Source organism: Papio anubis, chromosome 4 (assembly GCF_008728515.1).
Source record: "Papio anubis isolate 15944 chromosome 4, Panubis1.0, whole genome shotgun sequence".
Lineage (NCBI taxonomy): Eukaryota > Metazoa > Chordata > Mammalia > Primates > Cercopithecidae > Papio > Papio anubis.
The window spans coordinates 181,218,064-181,229,995 of NC_044979.1; the positions used below are offsets into that span (position 1 = coordinate 181,218,064).

Below are 11,932 nucleotides of genomic sequence, written 5' to 3' on the forward strand. Positions count from 1 at the left end.
GTCTGTCTGGAACCTAGGCTAAGGGGCACAGCAGAGGCAGGAACCAGCAACAGGGGAGCATGTGGGTGGGAGGAGGGCTTCCCAGTCTGGGGTATTCTGAAGGTACATCAGCCGGGCCTGTGATGGTTAGGAGGGGTGGATCCTGCGGTTTCCAGGGCCCAGGCTGAGCTGCAGAATCCGAGTCACAAGAACCATGTGGGGCCTGCAAGGGGAAGAGCAGAGTGTCAGCGTTAGACTTGCAGGTTGGAGCCGCCACTTGTCCAGGAAATGGAAATGCTGAGCATGAAGAGCACAGCAGGCCTCTGGCCCTGCCCCTCCTGTGCCAACACTCATGAGGCTTGCAGCCTCCAAGCAAGAGCAAATCTTGGACTTGAACTCTGAGAGGTTGTCTTTTATCTGATGGTACTAAGTGGAGATTTGTAAATATAAAAGCTCAGGCTTGATGATCAATTAGACCCATATCGTCACTCTTCAACAGAGAAAGATATCTATATAGAAATATGCAGCTTTTCATTGGCCCTAGCACTTCTTTTTTGGCTCAGTGATGCTATTGAATCTCCTTGCTCCAATTTGGAAGAACTGCCTGGTGGGCCTGAGCTGTCTGAGCCAGGCTATGTGCAGGGGCCTCTGGACAGAGTTACATCAGAATCGGAATGAGAGGCAACTTTGTGTGCTCTGCCATCTGCTGTCCCATGCAGCAGGCCAGAGGGTGTCACAGGGAGGTGGGCCACTGTTGGGTAGAGTGGTGTGGGCCTCAGAACCAGTGGGGTCTCCTGAGAACTAAGGGAAAATGGGCACTCAGCATCAGTGTGACCAGCATGGCCTGTGCCCTGGGTGCTGCACAGAGACCCTGAGACATGCTGGGTGGCCCTGCCCTTCAGCCGGGGGCCCACCAGGGTGGCCTTCCAAGGTGTCACAAGAGAGCATACAAACATGACAGGGGAGTGAAGTCACACTGTGCACAAAATGAAAAAAAAGAAAATATCCTGCTTAAGTCTCTCTTTCCTTCTTTTGAGAGAAGTTGGGACTAAGGAAGTTGGGTGGCAGTTTCGGACCGAAAGCTCACAGGGTCCTCACCCTCTGGGCTGTGCTGACCCTCACACTTGGGCCAGCTCTACAGCCCTGTCTCACTTGAACCAGGAGAGTGGGGGCACTGGGGTGTGACTGTTAGCAGCCTTCCACCAGCCTAACCATGTCCCCTTGGTATGCCCAGGTCTGGACGCCAGCCCACCGGCCAGCACTCATGAGCTCACCATTCCCAATGATGTGAGTATGCCCCCCGTACCCGCCTGTCCCTGGGTGGAAACACTAGGCACAAGTGGCTGTCAGCTCTGCTGTCCTTTGTGCAGAGGGACCCACTGCTTGGTGATGCCTTCACCACCCCAACCCCACTGTTTGATCTGCGTTCTCCCTCCTTTCCTTTTTAAAGTGGGTTTAATGCCCATAAAAAGTTGTGTGCTTTTATATCCCTAATATGTTGAACAAGCAGCAGGCTAAAGGGGACTTCAGATATTAATCAGTAGTCAGATGAGAGTTGGGCTGAGAACCCATGTTGCTGTGGAGGCACTGCCCTGGTATGGGTCAAACCTTGAAGAACAAGGTGGCCCAGGAATGCTCTAGAGTGGACCCACCCACAGTATTATCTCCATGGGCCCTGGCCCCTTAGGAGGTTTGGGATTCTCCATGAGTTGGCTCCAACAGACCTGAAGTTGGTTGGATGTCACAGACTTGTCTAGATTTCTTCTAGCACCCCTCAGTCTGTTCATGCCATAAGCATACCTGAGGATGTGGCCTTACGAGCTCCCCTCAACACACTCAGTCCTCCCCAGAGTAAGCATGGGTCCTGAGGATAGTGAGGACTATTCTCTGAATGCTTGACTTATCCACAGACTGAGAGACCAGGTAGGGCATGGGCCATATGTCCTTGAGGGATAGCTGCCAGAGCAGCAAGCAGAGTCCCTGTATGGGCTGTGGAGATGGCTGCCCCACTTATAGCTCGAGCGTCCAGCAGCCTTTTCTGCCCTAGAGCTGTGGATTTTGGGAACCTTCACTGTTCTGCCCCCCTTTACACCCGCTGGGCAGGAATTCTAAGCCCTGTTCCTTCCTTTCATACAAACTGACCATAGGAAGCACAGATTTGGCAGTTCAGGGAGATCACCAGTCCTGTGTGTGGAAGATGGACAGTGGAGCGGGAGAAAAAGAGGCAGAAGAGAGCAGGGTCACCAGAGGAGCGGATCATGAGGCTTTCTGGCTGGTGCCACTCACCCGCCTGAAGAGCCATCTCATTTGAGCCCCTCGTGGCAATGTGCACTCTAGGCCTTCTGTCCCAGTTGCTGGTCAGGGACAGAGTCCCCATGTCTGCTAACAGAAGCTCAGGACACTCACCCTCCAGGCAGCATTGTGGTCCAGCCTTCTGGCATCCCCGAGGATTTCTAAGGTTGGCCCAACTTGAAAGGCAGCAGCACAGAGCCATCTGCCCAGGTGTGGGGTGGCACAGCCAACTGGTCCTTGCATTCTTGGAGAGAGGGGACTTTTCCTCAACCCTTTCCCTCACTGCGGTGGTTCCTTGAGCATGCGGCTTCTGGCATCCTCCTGAGTCTTTCCCTCCAGATAGTAAAGCCAGCAGGCTTTTCCTGTGGGGTTTTCCTCCTTTAGTGAATCGTGTTCACCAACACCAGGTTTGGTCTTATCCAAACACTCATTTAAAACGGGAATGAGCTTTAAGAGGATGAGTCATCTTTGGAGAGCTGGTCAACCTGTTTCCTGGGGTCCCCTTTGTACAGACGGATGCTGGTTTTCCCAGCTCTTCACCACTCACTTCCCATCCTCCTCCTGGTGATCTTCCTAGGGAAGAGACCCACTTCTCAGAAGGAAGGCAGCTTCTTATCCCAGTGCATTTGGGCGTAGTCTTCCATGCTTCTTCATGGAAAAAGCTGTTGATGGCACTGTCAGGGGCTTTCACCAGCACCCCCAGACTTCATGGGGGATGTATCTGGGCTGCACCAAAGCTGATGTTCCTCACGTGGTGGCTGCCTGCTACCTTCTTGGAGAAAAGGAAGAAATAAAATGGTGTGCTTGTTCTGAACTTGCCTGTCATCTCGTTCACGTCCGTCTCTTGGTCACAGTTGGATCATGCTGCCTCAGGGTTCCTGCAGAAAGACATTGCTTGGAGGCAAGGACTCCTGAGACTCGCAGGCTCCCCAGCACGGCCAGTGGGGACACAGGGCGGTCCAGGGGCCCCAGGCCTTTGGTTCCCTTTCTGACGATCACTGTGGGCTTTCCTCGATGCCTATTTCAGTGCTTGCTCTTGGCCATGCAGACTGTGGTGCCTGTGGTCACCCCTACTCTGCCCTAAGCAACAGTCACCCACCCACCAAAGCTCATGCCCCTTTCCCTGGTTCTCAGCTGCAGAATCAGCCAGGCCTTCTGCTGGGGAAAGGAATCTAAGGTGTCTAACAGTGGTCTCTAGGAGGAGAGGCTGCAGTGGGAGGTGTCACCACAGTTCCAGTGGAATTTGGCATTGACATCTGATTAGGAGGGGCCACGTTATTTCAGAATATTTCTGTCGTTCTTCTTTGAATTTGTAATGGAGGCACACGAGGATGAGAGGAGGCGAGGAGTCTGCTAACTGCTGGCAGGGTTCACAGGTGCAGGTGGGGCCAGGTGGGAGGTGCCCTTGGGCTGCAGAGCTCAGCCTAGAAGCCATCTTCCCCTTCACTGAGCCAGCCAGCCTAGGGCAGGGCAGGTGAAGGAGGTCCGACCTCCCCACATTCCCTTCTGATGGCGGAGAGTGCCGGTACAGAAATCACAGTGCTGTTCACCTTGGCATTTATGGTGAGGTGGGCATGCCTTGGTGGCTCAATGATGTCCCATCAGCATTCAGACCCCACAGCTGTGTGCAGAGGAGGGGAAAGGCCTGTGGCAAAGGCAGCATCCTCCAGAGCCTGGGGAGAGGGGCACCCTGAGCAGCACATCGCAGGGAGCAGAGGGAGAGGGCGGGGTGAGAGCAGGAGGGGAATGCGTGCCAGGGCACAGCTGGCATGAGGCAGTTGGAAGACGGGCAGATGGTTAAGAGAAAAGGGTAGGCACTTTGTGCGGGAGGGGCAGGGAGATACTTCCTCCAGCAGGCTCTGAGGAGAGATCCAGCAGCATACGTGCACAAGGCTCTCAGTGGTGTGCACTTCAGCAGATACCACGCACTCCAGCGCAGGAAGTGCTAGGAGGAAAGCTGGCTGCGTGCTGGCCAAGGAGGGGTACAGGAAGTGGGGCAGTGCGAAAGCCCAGGAGCTCTCCCTCCTGGATGTTGGCATCTTACAGGGACCTGTGGTCATGCTACCGAGTCAGCCACATTCCCCCTCCCCATGCGGCCGTGCTGCTGTCCCTGGCCCCCATCAGAGATGAGCCCTTCAGATCTCCCTGCCACCAGGGAGGAGGATGCAGCCAGGCCGGTAAATGTGGCTTTGTGCCGATGAGGAAACCACCCTCCTGACCCCAGGGGCACACTGAACACCACACACAGGTGTGAGCAGGGAGAGGGCTGGACTGTGGGTGGGGCCTTGGGAGATGTGGGTGGGGCCTGGGAGATGTGGGTGGGGCCTGAGAGGTGTGGGTGGAGCCCAGAGATGCAGCAGGAGATAGAGGACTCCCAGCAGCCCTGGATTCTCTAGAGTGGGGGTCTCTGTAGATGTCTGCAAAGACTGAGGGTTCTGTAGTCTAGTAAGACAGCTGTCATTTCCTAAGTAACCAGCAGAGACGGCCTCTAAGGTGAACAGAGTTGAGACACCGTAGGTCTCCTCAGGGGCGGGGGCTGACTGGCAGGGCAGCTGTGTCCCACCATGGAGCTGCTGCTCACACCACAGATTGAGCCCCGTCACGCTTGGAAGTGGACGTCCCTCCTGCATGCCGCCACATGGCCCGGCCCAGCCCTTCCACCCAGCATCTCACTGGCGTAAGGACAGAAACCTGCTCCTGTCACTCAATTTCACCACCGTTCTGACAGCCTAGCAGCCTCAAGGGAGGTGGAAGTGGACTCCGCCTGAGGGCCCTCAGGGACCTGTGTGCCCAGTTGCCCTCCTGGCGCCCTGTGCCAGGTACCTTCCAGTCTCGGGCTCTCTCTGCCACAGGTCTGGCTACTTCTCTTTCCTGTCCAAGCTCCAGAGCTCTCATCGGTGGCCTGTGCGTGCATGAAGGGACTTCCGTCCAGTGGTGGGCATTGAGAGATGCCACTGGCTCCTGTGCAGTCTTCTCTGGGGGCCCGAGTTGTCCCTGAGGCCCCTCATGGCTGCTCCATACACCCCCCTCCTCCCTCAGCTACTTCAAGGAGCACCCTCATTCTTGATGACCGCCTTGGCCAGAGGCCACTGTGTTCCATCTTTAAACAGGGGTCCCAAAGGGAGAATGAAAGGAGGCGCCTGAATGGCCTCAGAGTTTCACCTAAGTTCAGCAAAAGCTAAGTTTTAGGCAGCAGTGAGTTTTGCTCTGGCTTCAAGCACACATTTCTTTTTGAGCATTTGTGATGCTGCCTGTCTGGGCAGAACTGGTCTTCCTGGGATGCAGCCAAGAAGACGCCGCCAGGCCGTGGTAGAGCCTCCCTGCTCAGCCCCTGGCTGCCACCTGTGGGTCGCTCCTGGACCCCGGGGTGACCAGTGTGGACCGCCCAGGCCGAGTGACTGTGGCCTCTTGGCTTGGTGGACCTCCCACAGGAGCGGGGAGCAGGGCGGCTCTGAGAGGGGCCAGCAGAGGCACAGGTGCTCTTAGCCTGACCTCGGGCAGGTGGCCTGGATCAGGTACCACCTGTAGGCAGGTGTGGGCGGGACCTCTCCAGGGTGTTGCACTCAGGGCTTGGGGCAGAGTCCAAGGCTGGCGGCCCGTCCCACAGGCCCCTCGGGCACACTGCCCACAGTCTTCAGGGGCTGGCTCGGGCTCTTCTCTAAGAAATCCCCCTGTCCTTGTTTCTAGCTAATAGGCTGCATAATTGGACGCCAAGGGACCAAAATCAATGAAATTCGACAGATGTCTGGAGCTCAGATCAAAATCGCCAACGCCACTGAAGGGTCATCAGAGCGTCAGATCACCATCACGGGGACCCCGGCCAACATCAGCCTTGCCCAGTATCTCATCAACGCCAGGTGAGCAGCTCCCAAGGGCCTCTGAGAGACGCCCGGAAAGGGACGCGCCAGCTGGTGTTACATCACCTGGACAGTCGGGGGTGGGAGGAGGCACGGTCTGGGCCACACTCTGCCTCCCGCTCTGTCCCCTCTGCTCCAGGCCGGATAGTGGGGACAGGATGGGATGGCGACAGCCTTCATGTAGACATGAGGCCACCTCACTCTCCCGACCTCCCACCCAAAGTGTCTCCAGGGATGATCCCAGAGGCTAGAGAGGAAGGCTGGTGCTCCCGTGGCCCCAGACAGGCGGCCAAACCTATGCTGGAAGACCTGACTCTTGTCCACTCAGAGCTCTCCAGAAAGACCAATGTTTGGGGACTTTGCTGTTTTGCCTCCTTTTTCATCCTCATGGAAAAGTGTAGGGAAAGGCAGGAAAGGACTCTGCAGGCCGCTTCCTTCTGTGGGTCCCTGGTGCACATGGGAGGGTCTGAAGCCACCTGGGTCCCTGTGACTATACCCGACTTGGCCTCAGGCCAGTGCCCCACCCCTGCCAGGCAGGCTGTACCACCAGCCACCCCGCCAGGCAGGTCGTACCACCAGCACCCACGCCTGCCCGACACACCACACCACCAGCCCCCCAGCCAGGCACGCTGCACCACCAGCCCCGCCTCTGATGTAGGGAACATCCCTCCTCCCTCCCCAAGGATGTCCTCCTGGAAGAGCCCTAAGCTGGGCTTGTGGGAGGAAAGGGGAGGGGAGGGAAGGGGAGGGGTCTCTGGGTGGACACAGCCCTGTGTGGGCCCTTCTGCTATCTGCGCGCTCAGTGAGTGGGTGAGGGGCTGCCTGGAGAGGACCAGGAGCCCCCCTGACTTTACCCACTGATGCCCCCGTGGGCTTCTGCCTTGATCCAGAGCCAGGTTGGGCCTCTTTCCATCCCTGTGGCTGCAGGCCCATGGGCGGGAGGCTGAGCAAAGCGCATTGTTGGCAAACCCAGGGCAAGCCTGGGGATGGGGCTGGTCAGGGAGGCTCCCACCTGCCCGACCACATCACTGACAGCCCCACTGGGACCTGTGCTTGGGGCCAGATGGCTCTTACCCACATACGCTCACTCCTGTGGCAACCAAAGCCCCTTCTCAGATGCCAAGTGTGAGACTGGGAAGCCCTTGTGCACCCCCAAGGGCAGACCCGGGGCTGCATGGGAGGCTCCATACGGGGAAGGCCTCAAGCCCCCATGCAGGGCTGGCTCACACACCTGACGTGGTGACGGGCATGCGGGGACCAGGGCGGAGAAGAGGCGTGTGTGCTCTGCTGTGGTCTCCAGCTCAGAACTTCTGAGCTGACCGGGACAGCCTGTCCCAGCGAGCACAGAGGCCACACAGCCCAGCCTCACGTCTGCCCACTGATGAGGATGTTCATTGTGACCATCTCTCCCTCTCCTGCCTTTGTTCTAGGCTGACGTCCGAGGTCACCGGGATGGGCACGCTCTAATCCTACCCAGCACCCTCCCCCGACGTCACCCACCTGCCAGAGCCCAAGGCCCCCGGCTCTCGCACTCTGTACAGCCCACCTTCCCTGCCTCACAGATACAATAGAGAGGTTTTCTCAATTAACAAAAGGACGTATGCCATGGAGAAACACACCCGTGCACACAGCCACTCTCCACAGAGGCTGCAGGCTCCGCCGAGTCCCCCCTTCAGTGTTATTTATGACTTACAACGCTCCAGTCTGCCCATGCACCGGCATGCAGTGTTAATTATTTTAGAAATATTGTTCCTTGGTGTCAGCGTAGCTGTCTGTCTTAGGAGCTGGGTCGGCGTTCCGACAGCACTTCCTGTCTAGCATTCTCCTCCACCATCAGAACTGTCCAGAACTGTTGCCTGAGACCCCTCCTGTCTCACACAGCCCTGCTGTGCTGACTCAGTTTCCCCTCAGAGCCAGTGCCATCTGGGCTCGAGTTTCTGCCCCAGGTTGTGTGCTGGAATCAGGGGTGGCTCTCCTGCCACCCATGGGGAGCACCACCCACGGGGAGCACCAGGAGAGGAGGGTTGTGGAGGATGTTGAGGCTCTGACCTCAGGAGTGGGGTGGAGGGCGGAGCCTGCTGGGGGCCCTGCCTCCACAGAGATGCCGCGTGCTGGGAAGGCATCGGGGTCCCCTGAGCATCTTCCAGGGTGGCTGGAGAGCACAGACGCGCCAGGGAGCCCCTCTGTGCTCCTCAGAGTTCAATAAATGTCGTGGCCCCTCCTCACCGGCTCTGGCTTGTCTCTGTGCCCCCCAATGCACCCAGGCCCCAGCATGTCCTTCCCCTGGGGAGACATTGCCCTGAGCCCGGTGCTTATCAGAGAAGCCTGAGTTTCTTCTCACACACAGATACGATTTCATTCCCCCTTTCCACAACACACATAAGCACTTCTGTTTGTACTTTGGCAAAACTACTTAAAATGACAAACACAAAAACACCATTCTTGCCCAGGCACCAAAATGCGAGTTCCTATTCGTGAGACTTACTCCCCCACAGCCATCGTGGGTACCAGAGGCTGTGCCCGGTGACCCCCAGTGCTTCCACAGCGTGGAGCCTGTCCACGTCACACTCACTTGGGGACGGTCCGCGTGGCTCACTTGGCAGCCTGTGCTCACCTTAAGGAGCCCGGCTGTGCCCCTGCTCGGTCCTCAAGCCCTGGATGTGACTCAGGCCCTCCCTTCAGGTGATTAATCCCTAACCCAGGCCCAGGGCATGGGGGGAGCCCCCAGGTGATTTATCAGGAAGGACCCAGACCCAGGATGGAGGGGGAACCAGGCACCAGGGAGGGCAGGACTCGGAGGCTGCTGTCCCAGCTCTGCAGGCTCAGGGCACCACCTCCACACCTGGATCCTAGTGTTCACGGAACCTTCTAGAAGGTGGTGGGCCTGGTATGTGTGGACATACACAGCTCACTGACCCCTCACTGGAGGTGTCTGTCAAGAGTCAGCAGTTCCAGGAGGATGAGAGTCTGGCCAGAACCTGGGGAGCCTCCAAGGGCCCAGGACAGCCTGCCCCAGGCTGCTAGCCAGCCACAAGGCACCAGCTCACAGGAGCCCCTTCCTGCCTGATCAGGCAGAAGCCGCCCTGTTTCCCAGACTCCACCTGGCCTGCCTCAGGCACCTGGCTGAGGTGCTGGCCTGGAGGGCCCTGACTCAGCCTCCTGGACACACTCCTTGCCCACCTCTGCCCCCGGGAGGGCCCAGTCACAGAAGTGAGCCCAGCATGGCACCTGGGCACACGTGCTGGCAGCTTAGGACTGACGTTCCCCCTGGGGAAGACACAGGCCTTCCTCAGCACCCGTGTCAGTGGCGATGGTTAGTCAGCAGCGTGGATACAACTGACAATGACAGACGCCCTGGAAATAAGACACCACGAGAAGAGAGGAATCAAAATGCGATGGAAGGACCCCTAGAAGATGCAGGCTGGGCAGGACCTAAGAAGGCAAGGGGTTAGTTGCTCACTTATCTGGACGAACAGCAGGCAATGGAGCACCTCCAGGTGGGGGGGCGCTCCAGGTGGGGGGGCACTCCAGGTGGGAGGAGCACACTAGATGTGGGAAGCACATCAGGTGCAGGGGCAGCCAGAGCTGGGGTGGAAGGGAGCCCAGAGCACGTGAGGAGGGGAGACGGGGGTGCTGCAGTGGCAGGGTGGGGGTTGTGCAGAACTCTCAGCCCCTCAGGACTCGGGGGCACGGAGGCACAGCAGAATCCAGAGTCCCAGCTGGGCATGAGGGGGCCTGAGTGGGGACTCAGAGCCAGGGACCAGGGCTCCAAACCAGAGCGGGAGGCATCCTGTCGCTCGGGGCAGCTCACAGGGCAGTGCTGCGAGCGTTGGTTGAGCACCTGTGGACCTCACACGAGGACTGGGCTCTCCCGTGATGGGAGACCCTGCAAAGTGGCAATTCTCAGTTCTAAGGAATCAAGTGAGCACGAGCCTCACAGCCCTGCAGGTCAGCGGTTCCCATCCTGTGCCTTCTTCCATCTCCAGCAACCCAGCTCCTGGTGCCCCTTCCCCGCAGTGTGAGTCCCGGTTCCACCCACAACCACGTGGTCAAGGCCTCGGGTTGAGGAAACGTGCAAGCTTAGAACAAGGGGCGCTGGGGCACCCCAGCTCTGGTGGGCATGCATCATGGGCGTGGGAAATGTGGCTGTTAGCTTCTGGAAGCCTGTGGCCGAGTCTCCATCTCGCCAGGGCACTGGCACCTGGCCCAGGGCCATGGGGTCACACCCTGTCACAGCGAGTGTCCCCAAGTTGCCAGACATCCCCGCACCTCGGTGTCCTGTGGACACAGCAGGGTCTATGCCCCCTGCTTCCTCAAGGACAGCGGTGGGGTCTGTGGTCGTCAGGAAAGGGGCAGGAATTGGCTGACTCCAGTGGCGTTAGATAGATGCTCACAGTAATTGGAAAATAATTTGACATTCTCATTAAGCAGCACACGTACCCAGAAGGGCGGCATCTGAGTCCCTCCGTTGCTGAGACTGGGATACGAACAGACAACAGAAATGGGTTGCTCACAATTCTGGAGGCGGGGACGTCCGCAGTGGAGGCACTGGGTTATGTGTCTGGTGAGGGCTGCTCTGTGCTTCCAAGGGTGCGTTGTTACCGTGACCTCAGGCAGAGGAACGCTGCGTCCTCCCGTGGCTGGAGAGCGGAAGGACGAGCAGGCTGGAGGGCTCCCTTCAGCCTCCTGCAGAAGAGCGCTCGCCAGCTCATCACCTCACAAGAAGGCCTCTTACTACTGCTGTGTTGGGGATTACATTTCAACATGAATTTTCAGCGGCCTGCATGCAGGAAGCAGGAAGTCCACTGTGACCATGGTGGACAGACCCCACAGAGGCCCCGGGACCCCCACTCAGCATTGGAGGACCCCGTCCCTGGGGCTGTGGGAGGGATCTGTGAGTTGCTTCTGACCTGTAGGATCAGAAGGGGCCAGAATGTCACTCCCTGGCACTGTGTAAGGCTGCAGCTCCCCTGCTGGCACTGGAGAAGCAAGCAGACATTTTGGGGCTGCCCTGGAGTGCCCACAGAGTGACCTCTGGAGGTGGACTGCAGGCACCCCTCCGAGCGAGCTTGGGGGCCCCAGGGACAACCAGCCAACACCTGAAGCGCTCACTCCTGCAGCTGCAAGGAAATGAATTCTGCCAACAACCTGGGTGGGCCCAAAAGTGGGTTCTGCCCCAGTCCAGCCCCTGCATGGGAATGTGACCACCAGCTCCCCGATGGCAGCCTGGGAGACCCTGAAGAACAGAAGCCAGCTGAGCTGAGCCAACTCCTGATGCAGGAACTGAGTTAATACCTGGGCACCGCTTCGGTCATTTATACACGGCTAGAAAACTAAGGCAGTGGTCAGACGCGTGGCTGGCACTTCCTCCTGCTTCTACCTTCCGGAAGCTCGTGGGCGGGTCGAGGTCGGTGGGTGCTTCTGGGGTGGCAGGCGTCCCCAGCAGGCTGGGCCTGTCCCCAGAGGCTCAGGTCCGGTTGCTCTTTGGCCTGTGTGACCTCGGATCAACACATCCCCCTGATATGGGGCTCTCCGTCTGAGAGCCTTCCTGGCACGGGAAAGTCTCGGGTGTTGAACGCCGTTTTCGCACAGAACAGTGGGCCGACATTCGTCCTAGAATGGGCAGTTTGGGTCTTGTGAAAATCTAACCATTTGCAATTTTTTCCAAACATTCTGTTTGAGAAGCGTCGCATTGTCCATTGTTGACATCTCTGAAAATCTTACCAGGACCGTGATTTTGTAAAATCAAGCTGCCTCACCAACAGCTCCCTGTCACGGGCCACAGGGAAAGACGCTGCCCTTAC

General features: G+C 58.1%; 1 protein-coding gene across 39 annotated transcripts in view; it reads left to right on the forward strand.

Moving 5' to 3' along the window:
* Window positions 1–8,353, forward strand: part of PCBP3 (poly(rC) binding protein 3) — a 280,894-nt gene extending 272,541 nt beyond the window's left edge. For 27 of the 39 annotated variants that reach the window (XM_021935142.2, XM_021935141.2, XM_017956357.2 and 24 more), the window contains 3 exons: window positions 1,214–1,266; window positions 5,959–6,128; window positions 7,559–8,350. In XM_021935142.2, the coding sequence (XP_021790834.1) occupies window positions 1,214–1,266; window positions 5,959–6,128; window positions 7,559–7,595 (260 nt within the window). In that variant the 3' untranslated portion in view covers window positions 7,596–8,350. Of the gene's footprint in view, window positions 1–1,213; window positions 1,267–2,126; window positions 3,086–5,958; window positions 6,130–7,558 lie in introns of those variants that run through there. The other 12 variants (XR_004183403.1, XM_031665834.1, XM_031665831.1 and 9 more) reach the window with 7 other exon arrangements.
* The last annotated feature ends 3,579 nt before the right edge of the window (window positions 8,354–11,932 follow it).